This window comes from Equus asinus, chromosome 21, assembly GCF_041296235.1.
Source record: "Equus asinus isolate D_3611 breed Donkey chromosome 21, EquAss-T2T_v2, whole genome shotgun sequence".
NCBI lineage: Eukaryota > Metazoa > Chordata > Mammalia > Perissodactyla > Equidae > Equus > Equus asinus.
In genome coordinates this window covers 43,118,523-43,142,913 of record NC_091810.1, presented here as the reverse complement: position 1 = coordinate 43,142,913, position 24,391 = coordinate 43,118,523, and the positions used below count along the sequence as shown (strand labels likewise).

At 38.8% G+C, this 24,391-nt stretch overlaps 1 protein-coding gene across 4 annotated transcripts in view; it reads right to left on the bottom strand.

Moving 5' to 3' along the window:
- TASOR (transcription activation suppressor) overlaps nucleotides 1–9,460 on the bottom strand; it is a 53,136-nt gene extending 43,676 nt beyond the window's left edge. For 3 of the 4 annotated variants that reach the window (XM_014868662.3, XM_044754887.2, XM_014868661.3), the window contains exon 1: nucleotides 8,089–8,710. In XM_014868662.3, coding sequence (XP_014724148.3) covers nucleotides 8,089–8,446 — 358 coding nt within the window. In that variant the 5' untranslated portion in view covers nucleotides 8,447–8,710. Of the gene's footprint in view, nucleotides 1–8,088 lie in introns of all 4 variants that reach the window. The other variant, XM_014868660.3, reaches the window with a different exon arrangement.
- Nucleotides 9,461–24,391: the final 14,931 nt, after the last annotated feature.

The following is a 24,391-nucleotide window of genomic DNA, read 5'->3' as shown; positions in this document are numbered from 1 at the left end:
AACTTATTAATTCACTGAAGAAAAATTAAAACCAGCCGCCTACATTGACCAATCACTTCAGCAATGAGCATCTCGCATTACACAGGCAAACAAGGTTACAATTTTGCAAACTTCAGGGATGCCATATTAGGTAACATAAACTGCTTAAAGACTCTTAAGAATCTGTGCATATATTCATCTCAACTCCTATTTTATGTTACACTGAAGTAGTATGTCTAAGACCATTTATTTCAGCAAACTAAATGCTTATATCATCAAGTGAAAGCATAAAAACATTTAAGACACTTAGGTCGCTATAAAAAGAAATGAATTCTATTTGGTTTTTAGTACTAAAGTTAGAATAAACTATGCTGCTTCCACTAGCTTCTTATATTGCCAGTATAAAAAAGCAGTAGGACATTTATTATGAAAACAGTGAAATGGAAAGATGTGGAGCTTAGGAGTCAAGCTGGATGCAAATATCAGATCTAGCACTTAGCGGCTTTGTGGGAGACCCTGAGTAAATCCATTACTTAACTAAACATATAAGCTCAGTTCTCTCATCTGTAAAAAGGGGAACTTTAGCTATCCTAATAACCACTAAATGCCACATGCCACATGAGACAAGACAGAGAAAAAGCTCGAAGTACAGCATCTTGTGCAAAGTAAGACAATAAAAATTTTTACTCCCCACTCCTCCAACTCTTCCACACTCCATTAAACTTTTAAAATACTTCAGTCTAATATCCAATTTGTTCTTGGATCACTGGATTACTGGTATAATAAACTCAAATTTGCACTTTATATATGAAACAGGTTAACTTACTAACAAATTTCAAACATCAAGTCTATACATACAAATTTTCCCAAAACCAAAGAGGAATTACTTATTTTTCACAGTAGACGTTATTCACAGAATTTGTTATACTCTATTACCTTAATTTCTTTCAAGATACTATTCATAAAAAGTCAATAAATATCACAGTCAAAACACTTTTAGGCCACTACTGAAAACATAGTGTTCTACTTGTACATATTCTTAGAAGTACTAGACAGCAGCTAACTAATAAGCTATTTTTATTTTATTTTCTGTACAGTCATTAGCCTTTAAAAGGACATGATGTCGAGTGATATATCCATTCATTTACCAAACCATGTATATTTTACAAAAGTGTCTGTAAAAATGTAGCTTTCAGTAACAGAATGTGTATAGAACAAATGGTTCCCACTTTGGGATTGCATACTCAAAAAAAAAAAGGAATAAAGCCAACAGTTATAACAAAGTAGTAAAGACACTGACTGACTAGGAGTAGGCAGGAAAAGAAAATAAAGCACTCAAAGAGAACTACTAAAACACTGGAATTGTCCTATCATTAAATTTGTAGCAGATGAACATACTCAATAATCTACTGACTGTAAACTGCATGAGAGCAGGAACTATATCTGCCTTGTTCATTACTCTATCTTTACCATATGCCAGTAGCTAGAACTGTGAGCACTGGCCCCAACTAAGCTGAATGACTAAATAAGTGAGTAAAGAAAACGAGAATAAACTTTGTCAGGATTTTTCTCATACTGAATACAAATATATTCTACAACTACCAAAATATAATTGTTGTCATTTTAAATTAGGTCTCACAAATTCAACAATTCAGTAATATATAAACGAAACTGAAAGCTCAAAAAAGAGGGAGAAATACAATCTCTCAATTCAGATTTGTTTTGTAGGATGTGGTAAGAAAAAACATTTTATATTTGTGACTGTCCCCAAATTGGGAAAAACTTGGCAAAGAAATCATTATGTGAATAGTGTTTAAAGGCTTTCACATCCAAAATGGGCCAAGCATGATTTTAAAAAACTGGGTTTTACGCATGATTGATTTTTATGTTTCTAAACTAACAAAATGACTTCAGATATCTAAAATATGCAAAAAAGTATCACAAGGCTTCAATTTCTAAGAAATTTTACAAGTCTACATAAAAGAAATTATTTTCCTTACTTAAGTTGCCCCAACACTATTTCCACCATCAATCTAATAAGTGAAAAATTGAGTTAAATCATATAAATTTATATAGAAATTAACATTCAAATTATTCTCAAAAAAGCACTCAACATTTCATTTCAAAGCAATGTCCTTTGGTTATGTCAAACGTACTCAAGTAGGCTGCCAGTGAGGAAAAAATTCTTGTGAATAAAAATACAGAAAAAGGTGCAAGATTTTAAGTCTAATAATAAATACCTGTATTCTAGGTATTTTATATTTCAAACACCTTAGTTGGCTTTACTAGTTAGGCCAGTTATAATTTCTATTTTTTTCTTGCCAATTATCATTTCTACAAAAATAAAATACGCTGTAACTATTTTTAAGGATTTCAAATCAACGTACTGGTAATGGTACTTGAGAAATTTAACAAGTTTATGTTCTAAATGTACATTCTCTGGTGGTCTACTTTGTCCTTAATAGTCCTTTTAACACTGGGTATTCTCTGATCAACACATCCTGTCACTTCTTTTAAAGAAAACATATGCATCATAATCTTAATTATGGGTCATTATTTGAGGCAGTAATAATATACAAACCTGTGACTATCCAAACAGGGAACAGAACACTTTATAAATTAATCATCCATTTCACTTAAGGCAGTCAGCATCCAATATATTGTTCTCTGGATTCTGACAATTATTCAGACTAATCATTAGTGGGTCATTACTACTTTTCAGATACTGTACTAAAAGCTTTACACACATTATCTCATTTAATCAACAAAATCACCCTATGAAGTTCAATATGCCCATTTCACAAATGAAACTGAGACAGCTAACAGTTAACTTGGCCCAAGGTTACACAGTCAATGAATGAATAGGGCAGCTGGATTCAAATTAAGGCTGCCTGGCTCCAAGTCTTATATCCTGAAGTATAAGTAAAAGATGTGTGTCAGAGCTGAAACCAATCATTCCAAGAGCTGGAAAAATATAATGGTTTCCTCATTTTAGACCAGGAAATCAAGAGAGCACTCAGACACGGGCTATAAGTGCTAAGTGAAATTAGCTCTAAAAGAACAAAAAATTGATATCTAGGATTATGCTCTTTTTTACCCTCTAATGTGTCTTCTCTCAAATCTCTTAAACATTTCTCATTTTACTGCCTTTAACAGGATCAAATGCCATCACTAACACCCTTTTTCATCTTATAAAAGTCAACAGCAGTAACAATAGTTCTTCCACACATTAAAAAATGTATAATTTTACTTATTGACAGGATTCCTATCAAATGCATGTCAGAAGGATGACTGAGTTGATGTCTGACCATAATTCACAAGGTTTCCCTACTGACAAAACTGATTACAGATGTGTTTTATAGGACTGAAGAATAGACTTAGAAAGGCACTTGGGAGATTTGTAACTCAGACAAGGAAACTGATTCTACTACAGAATCAGAACTAGAATTCAGGTCTCCTGACTCCCAGTCCATACTATCATTAAACTGGAGATTTATAATACAGATGAGGAAGCTGATTGTATTACAGAACCAGAACTAGAATTCAGGTCTCCTGACTCCCAGTCCATACTATCATTAAATTGGAGATTTATAATACAGATGAGGAAGCTGATTGTATTACAGAACCAGAACTAGAATTCAGGTCTCCTGACTCCCAGTCCATACTATCATTAAATTGGAGATTTATAATACAGATGAGGAAGCTGATTGTATTACAGAACCAGAACTAGAATTCAGGTCTCCTGACTCCCAGTCCATACTATCATTAAATTGGAGATTTATAATACAGATGAGGAAGCTGATTGTATTACAGAACCAGAACTAGAATTCAGGTCTCCTGACTCCCAGTCCATACTATCATTAAGTATTTTTTATTACTGGTAGCATACAAAACATACTCAAGAATTTAATGTTATAGTTAAGCAGTAGGAATAGACATAAAATTTAGGTCATCAAATAGTAGCTTTGTTCCTGAGTTAAAAGAACATTTTTCCTTAACTACTTTTACTAATTTATTTAATGTCAATGCTGATCTTTGTGTTTGTATTAAGGTTATGTGTATACGTAAAGAAATATTATCATATATACATATATGTAAAAACAAGCTAAACTTGTAAAATAAAAGATGGACCACTGTTATCAAAACATACAAAAGGGTAATACAAAACATACATTCCAATTTAAAGTAACTAATTCATGGAAGAAAAGGAAACAGCAAAGTGTAGGTTAGGGATCACATGTGGTTCGTCTACAACCCTCTGAAATCCATCTTTCTGATGTCTACTGGTATTAATGATTAAAATACCACAAATATCTACTTTTCCTCAGAATAATTTACTTAAGATATTTTAAAAATCACTTTTCTTCAGTTTAATAAAATTGCTACAGACATAATACTTTAGGAATGGGTGTTTTACCTCTAAATCAAGGTTGAACATAGTGCAAAATTAGGAATGAATATGCTGGTGGAGATCCACAGAGATAAGGACAAATATGAAACTGTTGACCTTTCAACTGAGGAACAGGTCAAAGAAAATTTTACCTCCATTACCTGGAATTTATATGCATCTACCAAAAGTGGATGACTATGATTCTGCTTACACTTTCTTCTCAGGTTAATTTCTATGTAGGAAAATCTATGGCACTTAGAACCCAATCATTCACATACAACTACTGAAACACTATGCAAATTTCCTTAAGAAGGAGACTTTGCCCCACGGTCTTCAAAAAGACAACTGCAAATTTTGTGGGAAGAGATGGGGGTTGAGGAGAATTAACAATTAATTCTCCTGGACTACACCAGTATGGACACACCTGCATGAGACACAGGTGCACGAGAGCAGTTAATCTTGTGCCATACAGAAAACATTAACCAATAAATAAACATTTTCCAGAAAGTGAATCATGACTACATCATTTCCCAAGAACTTTGGAGGGAAAAATTGTATGAAATACAATTACCAATTTTAATTTACTTTTAATGACTTATAGTACTAGATTTTAGAGTAAAAGTAGGCAACGGTAAAACATCCACTGGCAAAATGCAATTCTACAATTTGGTTAAATGTAAGAACACTGCCTCCTCACACTAAAGAAAATAGCCCAGCTAATAAATAACACTACATACATGAAAAAGAGTAAAATTTTACCCTTCCAGTCAAAAGTTGGGTCACTCAATCTGTCAGTAGTGATTAAATGTGTTAATTTTAAAATGAACATAACTTCCGAACCTCATAATTCCCCAGGGATGAAGACATACTAAACATTTCTAAATTTAAGAGGTTAAAAAAAAAAAACCAACACTTTTTTTAATAGGTCAGATCAAAAGATAACTAAAACCCTTATATTATAAAAAAAGAAATGTCTTGCTACAGTTTTTGTGTAGTGATAAAAAGTACTCTACATCTAGGTTCAAATTCCAACTCCATCACTTACTAGCTGTGTGACCTTGGTCAAGTTGTTTAACCTCTCAGTACTTCAGTTTCCTCATCTGTAAAATGGGAATAGTAACTACCACACAGGATTGTTGAGATTTAGTTAACACAGATAAACAGTTTAGAATAATGCCTACAATTTATTAAGCATTGTAAAGTGTTTGCCAATATTATCAATCAGAACAGCAGTATTTTGGATGTTATGCTAGTGTCAAGATCAAGAAAAGAACTTTCTGAGTCAACAAGTTATACTCACATAGTATTTACCTTTAAGGTACAAAAAATATTCAAGCCTTTATCTTAAATTTCACTGGAAAAGTAGTCACAAGCAAAGGTCTGCCATATTAAAATATGAATGCAACAGAACCTTTGATACTGAAAAGTTCAAGCAGAGGCATCTACTGAAAATGATCTAATTCATGATAAAAGACTCAGATGACCATAACTAATACACAGCCAAATCCTATACATAAAGTGACACCTTTCAAGCCTTCCAAGAGATGATTTGGGGATGAAATGTGAAAATAGCAGTACCTGCTACCCTGTTTCTGATAAAGCATTTTTTTTAATAAAAAGTTTAATTTTTCTATTAAATTCTACCACCATGCACTAACTTCTCTCAGCTTGGACAGGATAAAGTCCATGGTGGTAAAATAGCTGCTTATTTAATTTTTAAAAGCTCTATTTAAATCGTTATTGTACTATTTGAACAGCTGCTGATCAGTGTATAAATATTTAGACAAGTAGAAAATTATTCATTTTGACTAAACACGAAAAGTCCACTGTTCTATTTTCCTCACCCACAACCTCCCTACCAGGAGAAAGGTAACAACCTTTTACCTCTAAGTGAAAATGGAAAATGTTAAGTCAGACTCGGGAGAAAATAACCAGGTTTCATATTTCCTAATTCCTCAATTATCTCCACTTTTGGTGTGTTTAAATCAAGTCTATTTTACAGCAATCTCTGGATTTATCTAATTTTAAAAAACCACAGGCAAGCAGTGCCTTTCAACGTTTCCTAGTGACTTCCCCCATTTCAAACCAAACTGGGAGGGTTTCTAGGCTAATTTTCTGGTCCTACCAAGTTAAAAGGTGGTACATCATGGTTTCTGATGTACTATAAACCATATTTTGGGGCACTTAAAATCTAGAAAAAAAAATGGACTTCAAAATTTTATCTTGCTAAATAAAAGAAAAAAAAAGTTCAGTCTCCTATCTTATTACCAGAGCCCATCTGAACGTACTTCCAACCTATTCCCTACCAATTGATAATCTAGGCTGGGCATCTAACTTTTCTCATCTAGACTACACCAGGCATCGTAACTAAATAAACCAAAAGAATTGACAACCTTCACCTTCACAAGTACTCTCTCAAACTCGAAAATATATTGCATTAACTGACTTAAAAGATATTTCTAGAAACACTCCTCATGCTAGTGGAGAAAAGCTAACTTAGTCTTTGTCAACATGGTTTCTCACACCAAGGATTTCCTTGGCTTTGTTACCCACATAGAAATTCAGTTTGACTTTGTATCTTACAGATTAAAGGCTGTAGCAATATCGGTTGTGCAAATGGAGCTGGTTATGCACAAGGAAAGAGGAAGCACATGCTTCATTCAAGATTCTAAGTCTTTACTAAGATTCAAATTACAAATAAAACCTTTCTGCAAATAAAAAAAAATTGCCGTAATTTTCCAAAGTCAGTCATGAAAAACTGAACCACACAGTAAAAAAAGAGGCTTTAAAGTGACTAAATCCAGAATATTCCAAATCGCTGGATAGTCAAATAGTATAATAGAAAATGGCAATACTAATTTTGACCTCCATTACAAATGTGCCCCCATATGGCATTAAGTTTTAAAAGGGTAAACGTAGTTCATGTAACCGCTCCCGTCTGGATTCCAAAAACTAGACTGGACTTTTTCTCAAACCTGAAGTTCTCTCATCTGCAAGATCAAGCTGGCGACTCTTGGGCAGAAGCTAACCTCTACTTTTTTCCACAGGGAAATTACTGCACCAAGAACCTACCTTCCCATTCTTCTCAAATACAAGAAAAAACATACTAAAGTTTGGATTTAAAAGGAGAGAAAGCTATTTAATCTAACGCTTCCAAAACAAGAAAAAAAAATCTACATGGAAATGAAGTGTGATGGAAAATAGCAGTGTGCATGGATCACATCTAACGGAGATTTCTAAACAAGGGAAGACGCTGACATCGAGCAAATTTCAAGTAGACACATAGAGCTGAAGAATTTCCAGAGGGAGAAGCACTTGTGGTCCTCTGAACGCAATGGCCTTGGAGAAAGCCCCAGAATCCATGGCCACGGGCTATTTCCACAGTGAGACTTCTCCGCAGCTTCTGTGCCTTCAGGGGTTGGGAGGGAGGGGCGCCGAGCACCATCTTTCCTCTCTGGGAGCTGCAGCCTTACGGACAAGCTTCCAACCTGAGCTACTTCCAACTTCCACGGGGAGAGGGGAGCAGGGGAGCGTGGTTCCGCCGCTTTCCTCTCGCACCAAGCGCAGCAGCTGGCGGCCGAGGCGGTGAGGGGAGAGGCGGCTGGCGCTGCATGCGTGTGGACGTGTCTCGGATGGGTGTGGGAAGAGGAGACAGAGAGGTTCTAATGAAAAGATGGAGGGGAGAGAGACAGAGGGGTTGGGGAAGGGGGAGGCACCACCTTTCTTTTCTCTGCTCTTCCTGGGGATCTGAAAACTCCTCCTAACGGGCCTTTCGGGTTCTTCGGGGCCTTTGGGCAGAGCGGCCGCGCCCGCCTCAGAGGAGTCCTGAGGCTGCTCGTGGCTGAAGCTCGGGGCGGCCTCGGCCGCCGCCGTCTCCTCAGGCCCGGCGCCGCCGCCGGGCTCCGCGATGCTGAGGCCGCCGCCGCCATTTTGTGGGGAGGACTCAAGCTCCGGAAGCGCCTGGTTCATCTCATCGTCTCCGCCGCCGCCACCTTCCCAGCTCGCGTTCGTCGGCGGAGAGGCCTCCGTCTCCGCAGCAGTCGCCATCGCGCCGGCGTGAGGAGCTCGGGGAAGCATCTGCCGACAAGGTCGACGGGGGTGGGGGGAAGGGGCGGCAGGCCGGCCTCGCCGCCAAGCTGCTCTCAGCCCACCCACCCCCTTCCCCCCGTGACCGCCGTTCGCGCTCCCGACCCAGGAGCCTCTCGGGGGCCCCAAAGCGGGCGCCCCAACTGTGCCGCCCGGCCCCAAGAGCCGCTCCTCGCTCGGGCAGTTCTTCGGCCGGCCCCCGCCACTCAACGTGCTCGCGTCGGGGCCGGGAGGGGGCGGGCCATCGCAGGCCGCTGCGCCAATGGGGGCGCGGCGCCCGCCTCCGCGAGTGCGGATCGCCCGCACCGGGGGGCGGAGCTTCGGGGCACCGGAGCCCGCCAAAAGGGGCAACCGCAACGCGCAACGAGTATCTCGACGCTGCCGACCGGCGTCGGGGTGGTTGGGCCTCGAGGCGAGCTGCAAGCTCTCGGACCGCTCTGGTCAGCGCTCCAGGCGAGGGGGGCGCGGCCGGCCAGGTCCTGGGAGCGCAGGCGTTGCCTATTTGGGGGCAAGATTACTCTCCAGTCTCCGCGCAAGAGTTACATCAGCCAAAACGGGATTCGAGCAGTGGATGCGGGATGATCCCGGCTTTGTGAAATATTTGCGTGCATGTAAAGGCCTGAAGAGGAGATGAGATAAGCGGCTGCAGTGATAAGAACCTGAAAGCCCCCGGGCCGGCTTCTTCGACCTGCTATTCCCTGCTAGCCACCCGATCTCACATCTTCACAACTCCCACCAATCCCCCTCTTTTATCTTAAAGGGTTAGATCCAGTGGCACGCCTCCAGCCAGCAGTCAATACCCGGGATCCTTTGATAGGACTTAGCCTATTGTTAACACGATTTGGTTCTGGGGAATTCGAGGGAGCAGGGGGTGGGGGAGCTGCTGGCTTTTAGACTTTTTTCCTTTGCTATCTTCCGTTTTCCCATAGTAAATGTACATTAAAGAAAAAGGTGAACGTTTGCAGCCACACTAAAAAATATACAGCGAGTGGTCGCTCTCAAAACAACCTGACAGTCGAGTCGAAGGCCTTTTAAATAGTAGTTTCAACCTTGTCAGCATAAGCTGTGATGGGTTTTCGGGAGTACAGATGATATTTATTGGGTGCTTTCTATATGCAAGGCACTGGACAAAGCAATTTACACACATTATCTCCATTTAATCCTCACAACAACATACCAGAGATACTGTTATGCACAATTTAAAATAAATGTTGCAAGACATTGAACAAATTAAAATCACAGTTTGAAGCCAGGTCTATTTAACTCGACATAAAGTGCTTGCACGTGACTGCTTCTCTAAGACCCAACCTGCACTGCAGCCCTGCACCTTTATGCAATTTGTGGATGGAGAAATGAGGATTGACATTTTGCTCAGAGCCTCCAAGCAGCAGGATCAGGATTAGGACCCAGATCTCTATTCTCAAACTCCATCTGTCTTCCCAAGGAGAAGACTGACCAAACCTCTAATTATAATAAAACCCTAGGCCTTGCCACATGGCTGCTACTTAAAGAGCATTCCCAAGGGCAACAGGAAAGTTGGATTCCTATGTCCTGTGATAAACATCATCCCTGTTTAATAGCTAATATGGAAAAGTTAATCATGGCTTACCTACCCTATTTGAATCTGCTCAGTAAATCGTAGCAAAATGGGAGTAAAACAATTATGCCTTTTAGTAAATAGTTAAGGTAAAAACACATTTAAAAATACTGATGAAAAAACTGGGCTACGTTAAGTTAAAAGTAACCTTTTAAATTTGGGGGAAGAAGGTTTTATTTGTTATAAAAGATGTTACAGAAGATCAGAAACTCAGATGTTGAGGTCTCCAAATGATAGCTTTCTTTTTTATTGGTTCATTAAAGACACCCCTAAAGCTCATTTTTATCAGATTAAAAGATAAATAGGAACTAATTGCATGCTGGTGCCACTACTCAACCAAGGCTTTCCTCATTTGCTCAGCAAAAGCCAACTTTACTTGGAAAGTAGAAGTCCTAGTCTATGTATAAGGCAAACACACCGGCTGGTGATAAAGGATACCTAAAACTAAGGCCAGAGAGAACCGTTTGTCTTCCACAGAGATTGAATCAATACATTTTGCGAGGATAAAATTTTTTCCATTCAAAATCATTCATTTAAAAAAATTTTTTTAAACGAAACCAGTATTATACTTTACAAGGTATAAGAAAATTGGGAAGCTCTAACAATTTTAACTATACATTCAATTATTGTAGATAGTGAAATAATTTAGGTTCAGCCAGATAACATTACTAATATTCAATATTAGAAATATTTTCTAGTTGTTTCTTGGGAGCTAAGCACTGCTGTATGCTGAGGATGTAACTGAAGGAAATGGACATGGTTACCTCCAAGTTTACAGTTCAGCAGGGAGTATATCTAAAACTAGGATCTGTGGGTATGGCTAAGTAAAGAGTCAACTACAGGAGAGGGATAGAGGGGGCATAAATTTGCTAAGTCCCACCTATCTCAGGAAGACTAACAGTGAGATACAGAGGATATCAATATGTGTGTCTGTGTGCATACAGATATCTAGTATATAAACTTGGGGGGTGGGGGATACAAGGGGAGGAGCTACCACAGATGCACGTGGTTCTGGAGCAATGGCTACCAAGGGTTAAAAGTATTAAACCAGGACCAACCCGGTTGCATAGTGGTTAAGTTCACACACTCTGCTTCAGCCACCTGGGCTTCACAGGTTTGGATCGCTGGTGCAGACCTACACACTGCTCATCAAGCCATGCTGTGGTGGCATCCTACATAGAAAATAGAGGAAGATTGGCACAGATGTTAGCTCAGCAACAATCAAGCAAAAGGAGGAAGATTGGCAACGGATGTTAGCTCAGGGTCAATCTTCTTCACACAGACACAAAAGTATTTAACCTGTTGTTGTCCCCTACCCTCAGTAATGGACAAAACAACAACACAAGGAACATTAAAGAACAATATGAGATAGTATATAATTAAATATCCAGGGGCCATAATTGCCTTTTTAAACTTGGAAACAAAAATAATCCAGTTCAACTCCTCATTTTAAAAATATGAAAAGACAGGGCCCAAGATCACATAGCAAGCTAAAAAGAAGAGTTGACATTCACTAGGCACTTTCTATGTGTCAGGCACCATATAAGAGTGTTCATGTGTTGTCTCATTAATCCCCACAAAAAGCACTAATATTATTATCCCTATTTTACAGATAAGGAAAGTGGTGTGGAGTGGTTATTTAACTTTCTTGAGGCCATTTAGATTGTAGGTAGCAGAACCAAGATTCTAACACAGCCAGTCTGCCTCCAAAGCACATGCTTTTAATAACCACTACATACGAACCTCTTTTGTTAGTGGCAAAACAAAGTCCAAAACTCAGTGCATTTTCCACTATGCCATTTCATCTCCCTTCCTCAAACAGTGCTTTAAATGACAGGATATAAATAGTATAACTCAGCAATAACTATCAGTATTACTGATGCATACACCTTTGATGGAGCAACCTTACTTCTAGAAATTTATAGGATATACTCATTCACATTCGAAATGTTTATTCAAGGATATTCATTGCTGTTTGTAATGGGATATCGAGTGTTGTTTGTAATAGCAAAGGATTGGAAACACCCTAAATATCTATCAATAGGATATATCCATATATCTAGACGCTGGAATACTGTGCAGCCATAAAAAGAAATAAAGCACTGATACATACTACAACATGGATGTGCTTTGAAAACATTATGCTAAGTGAAAGAAACCAGACACAAAAAGCCACATATTGTCTGGTGCCATTCACATGAAAGTTCACAGTAGGCAAATCCATAGAAACAGAAAGAAGGTGGTAACCAGGAGCTGAAGAGACAGGGGAATGAGGATAGACTTAGTGAGTATAGGATTTCTTTTTGGAGTAGGCAATGAAAATATTCCGGAATTAGATATAATGACGGTGGCCCAATTTTGTGAACATACTAGAAACCACTGAATTACACTCTTTAGAAGGATGGATTTTATGATATGTGAATCATATCTCAATTTAAGAAAAAGAGGGGACCTACGCATTCCCTGAGGACAGAGACTCCAAGCAGCAGCCTCTCTCTCCCACCACTGGCCTTGAAGAAGCAAGCTGCCATGAATGCTAGAGCTGACAACAACTTGAGATAGCTTAGAAGCAAATACATTCCTAAAGAGCCTCCAGGTGCAAATACAGCCCAGCTGACACTATGATTTCAGCCTTGCGAGACCCAGGCACAGAAACCAGCTAAACCGTGCCCATATTCTGACCTATAGAAACTGTGAGATAATATATGGGTGTTGTTTTAAGGCACTAAGTTTGTGATAATTTGTTATGCAGCAATAGAAAACTAATATAGAGTATGCCTGGCATTTTCTAAGTACTTTATTTATTTATTTTTCACAACAACTCTATGAGGTAGGCACTCATTCCCATTTTTCTGATGAAGAAGTTCATTATGTGCTAACAAAACAAAACAATACAAACAAGGTAGAGAACATGATGGATAGAATGTTAGTATTTGTACCAAAAAAGGGGAAATACAGTTAAGTATGTACATCTATTTGCATAAAACTTTTGTGGAAGTCTACATAAGTAACTAGCAACATCAGATGGGTTGCCTGTGGAAAGGGAATAGGGGCTGGAGGACAGAAGCAGGAGAGATATTTCACTCTATATCTTTTTTCATACTTTAAAGCACGTGAATGGATCACTTACTCGAAAAAAAATAATATTTTAAAAGAAAGGGAAGGGATGCTGCACCGGGGCTTTGGGCTGAGGCAGCTCAGGGCCGGACCTGGTGCTGGGGCCCCCAGCCGGCTCCCCGTGGGTGCCAAGATGCCTAAGAAAGCTGGTGCGACCAACAAGGGTCAAAGTCAGAGGAAGGAAGCAGAGACATCACTTCCTCCCTTAGGTCCTGTGGCAGCTGATCCTAAAGGTTGTGTCACCATGGCCATCTGTGCCAAACCTGGTTCCAAACAAAGTGCTGTAAGAGATCTGACAGCCAAGGCTGTTGAGTGTAGCTATTGCAGCACCCCCATGGGAAGGAGAGGCTGACGCTGAGCTCTGTCAGTATCTTTCCAAGGTCTTAGAACTCAGGGAGAGTGATGTGTTTTTGGCTAAGGGTGGTAAATCTTGCGAAAAAGTGGTGAAGCTTTTGGCCTCCCCAACTCCAGAAGACGTCTTGGAGAAATTTAAAAAAAGAAGTTGAAAAAAATAAAAGCAAGAAATGAAAAATACATCCTTGAGGAACTTTTTGATTGTTAATGATGAAAAAGCTGTTAAATAGGAAAATATCTTTACATGCACAGAAGAACATGGAAATATATGTATATTTCAATAAGAACAGGACTCAAAAACTTAGGAATTTTAAAAGTACTATACATTGACTACAGGTTCTAAAATCTCTGACCCCAAACAGCTTGGAACATGTTACTCAGATTTCATCGCATTACAAAATAACAGAGCTGGAGAGGATATTCAAGATGACCTGATTCAGCCTCTTTCATTTTGTGCTGGGGCTTCTGATACCCAGAAGTTGGGAGGCTTATTTAGGATCACACAATGCAAGATGACAACTAGAACCCAGACCTCTTGACTCCTAGGTGAATGCAGTTTATCCTGATTGTAAATTAAAATGAGAATATTTCCACAACACTTCTAGAATTCTAGGGGCTGCCTTTAATCCAGTTTACAAGTGCTAAGTCGCACTACTTTGTAGTCTTACTTTATATTGTAAAATACTTATCTAAATGCAAAAATGTTTTCTGTGCCTTTTTAAAACTTTATTGAGCATTTTGTGAAAAAGTAAATAAGAATAATCAAGACGTTAAAAAAACAAAAAGAAAGGGAAAGAAGATATCAAAAAGCACACTAAGAAGCTGTCATCGTCATTACTTCAGTAGCTCATGCAAGAGTGAAAAAGTAATATCTAAATAACCATCCAGGAAGCCAATGCAGAGATTTTAGAAGGGTCTCTATATTTCAATAGAGAGGAATTACAGATTTCCACATGCTGATAAAGCAGTTAGGGAAGTATATAGTCAGAGTTACAGGATTCACACATAGAAAAACAAAATCATTAATAATAGTAACTTTGAAGTGAACAAAGTCACTAATAAGGTTTGATGGTAACAACAATCCTTAACATTTGCAAAGCAATTTTGTGTGGTTTTTTCTGGTTTAAGATGTTATGTGATGCTCACATGTACCTTGAGCCTTCAAGGTCACACAGCTAGGAAGCTTTTTTGTTGTTGCCGTTGTTGATATTTCCATTCAAAAGCAGCAGTAAGGAAAGATAATAGAGGCCAATCAACAAAACCGCTACTAATACTACTAATCCAATTCATAGAACTTTAAGGATTTAGAGATTGATTAGTCTGCTCCATTCATTTAATGAATAAAGACAGTATTTCAGGGGCCGGCCCAGTGGCACAGTGGTTAAGTTCACACTTTCTGCTTTTCAGTGGCCCGGGGTTCGCCTGGGTGCGGACATGGCGCCGCTTGGCAAAAGCCATGCTGTGGTAGGCGTCCCACGTATAAATAGAAGGAGGTGGGCATGGATGTTGGCTCAGGGCCGGTCTTCCTCAGCAAAAAGAGGAGGATTGGCAGTAGTTAGCTCAGGTCTAATCTTCCTCAAAAGAAAAAAAAAAAAAGACAGTATTTCAAGCCTACAACTCCATTGCCTATTCAGATGCATTAAAAAAATATGAAACTGTCATTCTTTCCATTATGCCTGAGCTAAAACAATAATTCTGCTTCCATGGAGTCTTCCTTCCCCGAAGAGTTTGTCCTATTACTCACTGAGCAGATATTTCTTGGGTGTGTCCCAGGGAAATATCTGAAAGATCTTGTAGTTTGGCAACAAACTGTATTGAAGTTCACTCATGGTTGACATCTGGAAGGAAAAATTTCCATGCAATGTCGAAAAACCACAAAAGGAATGCTCAGCTGAAAATAAGAATATAGTTAAGAATGAGCAAGTGTCCTTTTAACTACACAGCTGAGTCTAGAAACCACAAATCTCAACTAAAGCGAAGAGTCAAGAGCTGTTACGAAGGTTTAAGTTTTGGTTTCATTTCTCAGAGTCAAATCCTTCCAAGACTTCTGTTAATGTAATACCATGGATGAATCTCATAGGTACAATGTTAAATGAAATAAGTCAGACATAAGAGTATGTACTGTATGATTCCATTTATATGAAGTTCAAGGGCAGATGAAAATAATGTATGGTAATAAAAATCAGAATACTGGTTCCCTTGTGTGTGTGTGTGTTTGTAGGGGGAGGGGATATTGACTTAAAGGGGACATGAAAGAACTTTCTGAAATGATGGAAATGTTCTATATCTTGATCTAGGTGATAGTTGGACAGTGTATACACATGTAATTATTTATTGAACTGTACACCTAAGAGTTGTGCATTTTACTGGATGATGTTATTCGTCAATTAAACAACAACAAAAACCTGAACTATTCCGCGGATTCTCATTATTCAAAGGATAAAGGTAAGCATTCTTCACGTGGCCCATAGAGCCCTGCTGATTCTGACCTTTGTCCACTTCCCATCTCCACTCCTCTTCCCGAAGCTCCTCCTCAGGGCTTCCTCAGTCTGGCACACTTGCCCAGCTCCCCTGGCCACATGACCAGCCTTAGCACATGCTGTTTTCCCAGTGTGGGGTGCTATTCCTCCCCTTGCCACCCTCTTCTGCATTAGCTCCTGCACTTCCTTTGGCTTAAGCTTCACTTCCTTGTGTAAGCTTCCTTGATCATCCCCCTCCCATTCTAGCTTGGGTTCCCCTGTTTGGTGCTCTCAGAGAACCTTGTTCCTTTCACTCAGACTATGTACCTCCCACTTTCCTCAATCTTTAATTACTCCCTTATTTGTGGGATTATTTAATTAAATCTCTCTCTCCCACTAAACACTCTGCTCCACTCCACGGGCTGAGGGGCAATGTCTGGGTTTGATTACCACAGTATTCCCAGGGCCCGACATAGTGCCTGGAACACAGTAGATGTTTACTAAATATGTTTGGACTGCTGAGGACAAACAGAGTGGCTGTCTGGTATTTTCTGGCAAGAAAACTGCTATCTCACATAAACTGATTTAGGTTTACCCCCTTAAGTATTTACCGGTATATCTTACTTTAAGCCAACTGGATCCGTTATATGGGAATCAGGATTTACCCCAAATATAAATTAGGGTGTGTCTCTCAAATGCTCTTTAAATAATTTTTGCAAATTCAAAGTGCCTTTCACTGCATTTGAAAGACAGATGAACTTCATTTGCCAAATCTAAGACCTATTGAAATAAAAAGAATTTAATAATTGGGAGTGATTGTTGTGTTATATCAGCTGGCTGAGCAGTACAGACCTAGGTATAAGATCACTTGCACCACTGCCATTTCCACCTGAAGCAAGATTTGGTTTATAGTAACTTCACTTTGTGGTTGGTGGAGTTTTCAAAGAAGGAGGATGGTGCCAACGACACGAGTTATACAAAGAGGAAAAAAAATGCTCAAGAGGAAGTGGTACACTGCAAAAGTGCAAACAGTGGTGAAATGTGTGAAAAAAAGCAAATTAAAAGTATCTTTGATTTTATACTTTTATAATAAAGGAGGGCAAGAGAAAGTTGTACAGGAATTCATATTTCCAGAAGGATAACACATCTCACCACTCAATTTGGAAAACTGTGAAGAAAGTGGAGGAAAAGGAGTAATAATAAAGAAAGAATATTTGAATAACTCCTTACAGTTTACCCAATGCTTCATTTGTTCTCTCAACAAATATTTCTTGGGACCCTATCTGCTATCGGGCCCCAGGCTGGGCTTCTGGGGATATAGCTGAAAACCAACAGATCCATCCTGACCCTGGGTTTATAGTCTGGTGCTTCCGGTTACTTCATTTAATCTTCACAGAGAAACATCGCCACTTCTGGCGAAGGAGGAAATGGTGGCTTAACTGTCTTGTTCAAGGAAACACCACCACTAAGTGATGGAGCGGGACTCAAATTTTTATCTCCTAACTCCAATTTCAGGCTCTTGCAATGACACAAAATTCTACTTGCTTGTAGGCCTCTGGGATCTCTAGTTTGTTTGTTTTTTATAATCTATTTTTTATTTTTTTTTCATTTTATTTTTTTTCGAGGAAGATTAGCCCTGAGCTAACATCTGCCACCAATCCTCCTCATTTTGCTGAGGAAACTGGCCCTGAGCTAACATCCGTGCCCATCTTCCTCTACTTTATACGTGGGACGCCTACCACAGCATGGCGTGCCAAGCGGTGCCTTGTCTGCACCTGGGATCCGAACTGGGGAACCCCGGGCCGCCGAAGCAGAACGTGCGCACTTAACTGCTGCGCCACTGGGCCGGCTCCTTTAGTTTGTTTTCAAGGCTCTCAAGAGAAATAAAGAAAAATTGTGAAGTTACAGCAGTGTGCATTTCAGTCACTCCATGTATCATTTCTCCTCCCTTGCTTTGTCCCTCTAATCTTGCGAGTGAATAGGAAACTTCCCACCAACTCCCTTACAAACACAAGTTTCCTCATTTTCACTTTCTCTTTATGGCGCCTACTGATTTGTAGACTATTTATGGACAGACAGAAGCAAATCAGTCATCTAGTTTCCTTCACTGACTAACAACTGAACTGAGAGTTTGCTTCCCTTATATATCACATGATTCAGCTTATTGCTTTATTATTTGGTGCTTCATAGTACCAGAAAGGTACTCAGACTTATTTCAACTTTGGATGTTTTCTCCCCAATTCATAAAAGCCCAGTAATAAAAGATATATTTGACATGACCTTGTGCTACATAGAAAATACTGATTTTAAAAGAACATTAGCAAATACCCATCAACTGATCAACAGATGAACAAAATGGGTTATTATCCATACAATGGAATATTATTCAGTCATAAAAAGGAATGAAGTACTGGTACATGCTACAACATGGATGAACCTTGAAAAATACGGTAAGTGAAAGAAGCCAGTCACAAAAGACCACATATGATATTCCATTTGTATGAAATGTCTGGAATCAGGAAATCTATAGAGACAGAAAGTAGATTAGTGGTTACCTAGAGCAAGAGGAATGGGGGATTTAGGCATGAAAGCTAAAGTATATGGTTTTCTTTTTAGGGTGATGAAAATTCTAAAATTGTGATAATGGTTGCACAACTCTAATTATACTAAAGACCATTGAATTGTATGCTTTGATAATTGTGTGGTATATGAAATATATCAATAAAACTTTTTTAAAAACGGAAATTGACATAGTGTTTCATTAATAATGGGGAGAAAACTTTTTCAGGTATATGATGCAAGAAGTTATTTGACCTGCAGACAGTGCTTAAATTTGTGTTGAATGTGTAGAGATAAGTGAATAAGTAATTTTCTGACTTCTCTCCAAAGGAAAAAAAAAGAAAAAACTGGATTCTACCAATACAGCAGCAGCATAATGCAGATATTACAGCTGAGAAGTAGTCTGGGTCAATTAAAGCAGCAGCAGTTGACATCAACATCCTATACATGTCTATATCCAGCCATTAAAATATATGAATATGTAAGTAGCAAAAGTGCCAGCTGTATCTTTTCTTATTTTTATATTTTAAAGATTTTTTTTTTAGATTGGCCCTGAGCTAACATCTGTTGCCAATCTTCCTCTCGCTCTCTTTTTTTCTTTTTCTTCTTTCCCAGTGCATAGTCATATATTCTAGTTGTAAGTCCCTCTAGTTCTTCTGTGTGAGCTGCTGCCACAGCATGGCCACTGACAGATGAGTGGTGTGATTCCAAGCTGGGGAACTGAACCCAGGCTCCTGAAGCAGAGAGCACTGAACTTCAGCCACTAGGCCATCAGGGCTGGCTCTAACCCCTTTTTAAAAAGAACGTTATATTGAGGGGACGGCAAAAGGGGTGATTAGGTTCACATGTGAAGTGATGGACTATAATTAGTTTTTGGGTGGTGAACATGATGTAATCTACACAGAATTTGAAATATGTTATGATGTACATCTGAAAGCTATATAATGTTATAATCCAATGTTACTGCAATAAAAAAATAAAATAAAATAAAAAATAAAAAGAATGTTAAACAGAAAGGCTAGTGAATTATCAATACAAAATATTCCAGATTCTTCTCCCCTCAAAAAAATTCCATTTAAACTATTTAAAATAAAAGTCAGATTATTGTTTGGCTTATTTAAAATGTCCTTCTCCATAACATTCCCAAACACAAAACAATATGTTTTTTTTCCCCAATTATTTTTCCATTTGATGTAAAAAATTCCTCATTAGAAGAGATTGGGGAAATAAATCTTAACAAAAAATATGACCTAGAGTTTTAGTACCCCCCAGTGGCTCTGAAAAGATAGGCAACTAATTATTTTAAGTTTTCTTCTTAGAAGTCTTTGGGGAACCAGCCAAGTTTAAATAGGATAATTGGTAGGTCTATGGTTACAATTTACATAAATTCTAGAAACATAACACCAGACACTTATCTAATTGAAGAAAATGTGGTGTTCAGTTACTCATCTAGAGGAATTCTACTTGTGATTTGTGCCATTTGGTGATTAGTCCATTCTCTTGAGAATCTAAATGTGTTTCTCTGGGGACAGAATACAGTAATAATATTCAAACATTCAATTTCATTTTACTTTGCAATAGCTGAAAATATAAATTAAATATAAAATACTATTCATATACGTTTCTTTAATTAAAAAAGCAGTATTAAAATAACATAACTGTAATTTCTTTAGATGTTTATTCACATTCTTAATAGAGATGTTGATTAGTTACACTCATCATTATGTACTGCATCTTTCTTTAAATGTTAATGAACTCTTCATTCTCCTAATCAATGTGCTATCATAGATCCTGTGGCCCTTAGTTGAGTTTGTTTCCTATAAATATAATAAGCAATGTAAGATATTTAATACTGTCAAATTTTTGCAAATATTTCTTACACTAAATAAGTATGAAGATAGTATTTCTATAAAAAGCATATAAGATAGAATTTAGATTGTTGCAGAATTCACACAAGAGAATTTATCCCAAATATTTAAGCTTCAGAAATTATTTAAGCAAAATTCCACGTACATATTTCCTACCTAAAGAGGTCTGAAGTGGAGTCAAATTGCAAGTTTTATGTGTGTGTGTTTTTAAAGATTTTATTTTTCCTTCTTCTCCCCAAATCCCCCCAGTACATAGTTGTATATTCCAGTTGTAGGTCCTTCTAGTTGTGGCATGCAGGATGCCACCCAGCATGGCTTGATGAGTGGTTCATAGGTCCGTGCCCAGGATCCAAACGGGCGAAACCATGGGCTGCCGAATGGGAGCACGTGAACTTAAGCACTTGGCCACGGGCCGGTCCCAAGTTTATGTGTTTTTTAAAAAACGCATAATAACATATAAGTCTGTCTCAATGCCTCAAGCAACCTCCAACCACAGCTTATCTACAATAACCTAGGAAATTTGTAAGAGGAGAATGCCTATACCCTCATGCTGGGAGACTGATAACTTGGAGCTTACTGCACTGATGTTACTGGTATTCATTTACCAAACATTCAATTATCTAGCAATTAAGTTATTGAACAATTTGTGTTTACCAGGAACTATATCTGATTCAGAGGATTAAACGTAAGACTTAGTTCCTGCTTGCAAAGACATGCAAGCAAAGGAGACAACCTCATGACCATCTAGTAAGACTCACTGAGTTAGCAAAGGCCAGACATGGGGAGGAAGCGGAACAGCAGGGAGCATGATAGGAATCCAGGCAGACAGGGCAGTGAAGGAAAAAAGAAACAAAGATGCCAATGTGAGAAGCAAAAAGGTTTGCGCAGCAGGGAAGCACAGCTGGTTCTTGTCGTGGTATACAGGGTGAGGCAGGAAGTGAAGAGGCAGGCTGAGCTGAACCACAGACACCCTCATGCGCCATGTTAAGGGACTTGGACTTAATCTTGAAGGCAAGAGATAAGAATTTAAAGTCTTTAGGTAGAGCCTGATGCAATCAGATGTGCATTTTCAGCAGATCATTCCTGTTCTTCTTATAGAAGGTGGGTTTTAGGGATATAACACAGAAGCAAGAAGATCAGTTAGGAGACTATTGCAAAGATCTAGGTAAAAGATGGCTTAGGACTTCACCATCCTTGGTCATTGTCAGCCAAATACAAACCAAGGTGGTGTTACAGTGTGAGAGAATTTCAAAGAGAAGAAGAGATGGAAGAAATCAATAATGGTTACTAAAGAAAGATATTGCTGTTATCCACACCATCACGTTGCTTTCTTTCTTTCCTTTTTTTTTTTTTTTGTTTGAGGAAGATTAGCCCTGAGCTAACATCTGCTGCCAATCCTCCTCTTTTTGCTGAGGAAGACTGGCCCTGAGCTAACATCCTGCCCATCTTCCTCTGCTTTATACGTGGGACGCCTACCACAGCATGGCTTGCCAAGCGGTGCCATGTCTGCACCTGGGATCTGAACTGGCGAACCCCGGCCTCTGAAGTGGAACATGCGCATTCAACTGCTGCACCACTGGGCCGGTCCCACATTGCTTTCTTTAACGTCAGTTATTTAGAATTCTCTGAAAGGACCAAATAGTAAACCATAAAGTGATGTTGCCAGGTGTTTTTAAGTAAGCAATATAAAGAATGAAAACACTTCCAATTCACAATTCAGATGCAAAAAAGGCCTTACAATAGTTCGCAATTTTCTAACAATAACACCCCCTATAAAATATTGTATTTTCCCTATTGGAATGGTTTAACAGAAAGCCATAGGGTTTGAAATCAAGTGATGGTGCATAAAAATATAAGAGCAGATAATAAGAAGAATGAATGACTTAAGAAAATTTTCTCTTTCCATTCCAAGACTAGATTCAGGCAGTATCTGATGTGTCAAAATTAGATATGTAACGGGCTGGCCCGTGGCCCAGTGGTTAAGTGTGCGCACTCCACTTCGGTGGCCCAGGGATTTGCTAGTTCGGATCCTTGGCGCAGACATGGCACCGCTCATCAGGCCATGCTGAGGTGGTGTCCCACATAGCACAACCAGAGGCACTCACAACTAGAATATACAACTGTGTACTTGGGTGCTTTGGTGAGAAGAAGAAGAAAAAAAGAAGATTAGCAACAGATGTTAGCTCAGGTGCCAATCTTTACGAAAAAAAAATTAGATATGTAGCATTTAAATACAATTGTAAAAATAGTTTAAATGTGTTTAAAAAATAAAATTTGAAACAGATACTTGCAGAATATCTGAGACACCTCCCTGAAATTCTCGGTTCTGAGAACAGAATCTAACACTCAGCTAGTGAATACTAAACTTCACCCTTTTTTTTGCAGAAAACCAGATTCTCAGGAATACGACCTTGCCAGCAGAGGGCAGAAAAACTCCACTAAGCAGTGTTTTTGACCCTCTGGCAGCTTTTCTTTATTGCTTAACAATATTTTAAAAATACTCAAAAGAGTTATGTGAACATACAGTATATGTTTATATATGTGCCCATAGATGTCTATTTATGTGTGTGTGTATAGGTACATGTTGGTGTTAATGTTAATGTTGAAGTTGATGTTGCAGCAATCATGGAATTGCTATACTGATGTTTCGACAGAGAAGAATTCTTCCTAGAGTTCTGAGACTGCTGAAGGCTCTTGGATGGATAGGAACTGAGGCAATAGCAAGAAAGAAAAAAGGTGGGCCACAATGTCTTCATGTCTTAATGAGGTCATTTGCTGGTGGTTTGCCAACTCTTCAACAAAGAATTGTGGTTTAAGGTACAGTGGCATTCTTTTAAAAAATATGTTCTAACTATGTGCCTGAGTTATCTTCATCTGGAAAATGGAGATAATAATTGTACCTACACTTCAAAGGTTGTTGCACAGAATTAAATGTAAAGTGAGTGAAACACTAAGCGTTCATTGTTTTGTTTTTCAATTATGGTAAAATTTACATAACAGAAAATTTACCCTCTTAACCATTTTTAAGTGGATAGTTCAGTAGAGTTAATTACATTCACATTATGTGCAACCAATCCCCAGAACTCTTATCCTACAAAACTGAAACTCTATACCCATTAAACAACAATTCCCCATTCCCCCTCCCCCAGCCCGTGTCAACCACTATTCTACTTTTTGTCTCTATGGTTTTGACTATTTTAGGTATCTCTTTTAAGTGGAATGATACAGTATTTCTTTTTGTGATTGGCTTATTCACTAAGTATAATGTCCTCAAGGTTCATCCAAGGTTCATCCACACTGTAGCATGTGTCAGACTTTCCTTTCTTTTTAAGGCTGAATAATGTTCCATGGTATGTATATATACCTGATATATTTTAAAACAGGAATTTAAAAATGATTTTGGGACTCCTCATTCCAGTACTGGAATAACGAAGATCAGACTTGGCCTCCCCCTGTAAACAACTAGAAAGCTGGCTGAAATATATACAACTGTTTTCAGACTTTGGACAATAGGCCGTGTGGATTGTGAACTCTGAGAGAAGGAAACAAAACAGTAAGCCCTATGACCATCCCAGATTTTTGCCTGGAGGCAATTCCCAGGTTGTGGCTGCAGGGAGGAGAATGTAAGCAGAGCCTGGCAATCTGAGTTGAGAATTTGGGGAGGCCAAGATGGCTGAAAGTTGCCAGGCAGAATTCTAGAGAAGAGGGAGCCATTCAGAAAGAAAGACCCAGAAATCTAAATGGGAGGTGCCCTTGACAACGCGTGTGTAAGTGAACCTTCATGAAGCAGGGCAAAGAAAGACTGCGTAGTTGTAAAATGAATAATACTCAGAACTTACTCTGGATGGAGAGAATTGGGAACTTCAGTTAGCCAAAGTCCTCAGTACCCAATGGAAAGTCCTCAGTAATCAACTGAGCCGCACAACAGATACTCAGAAGGGTCATGACTTTGTAGTGAGACTGAACAATTTCCAGAGTAAAG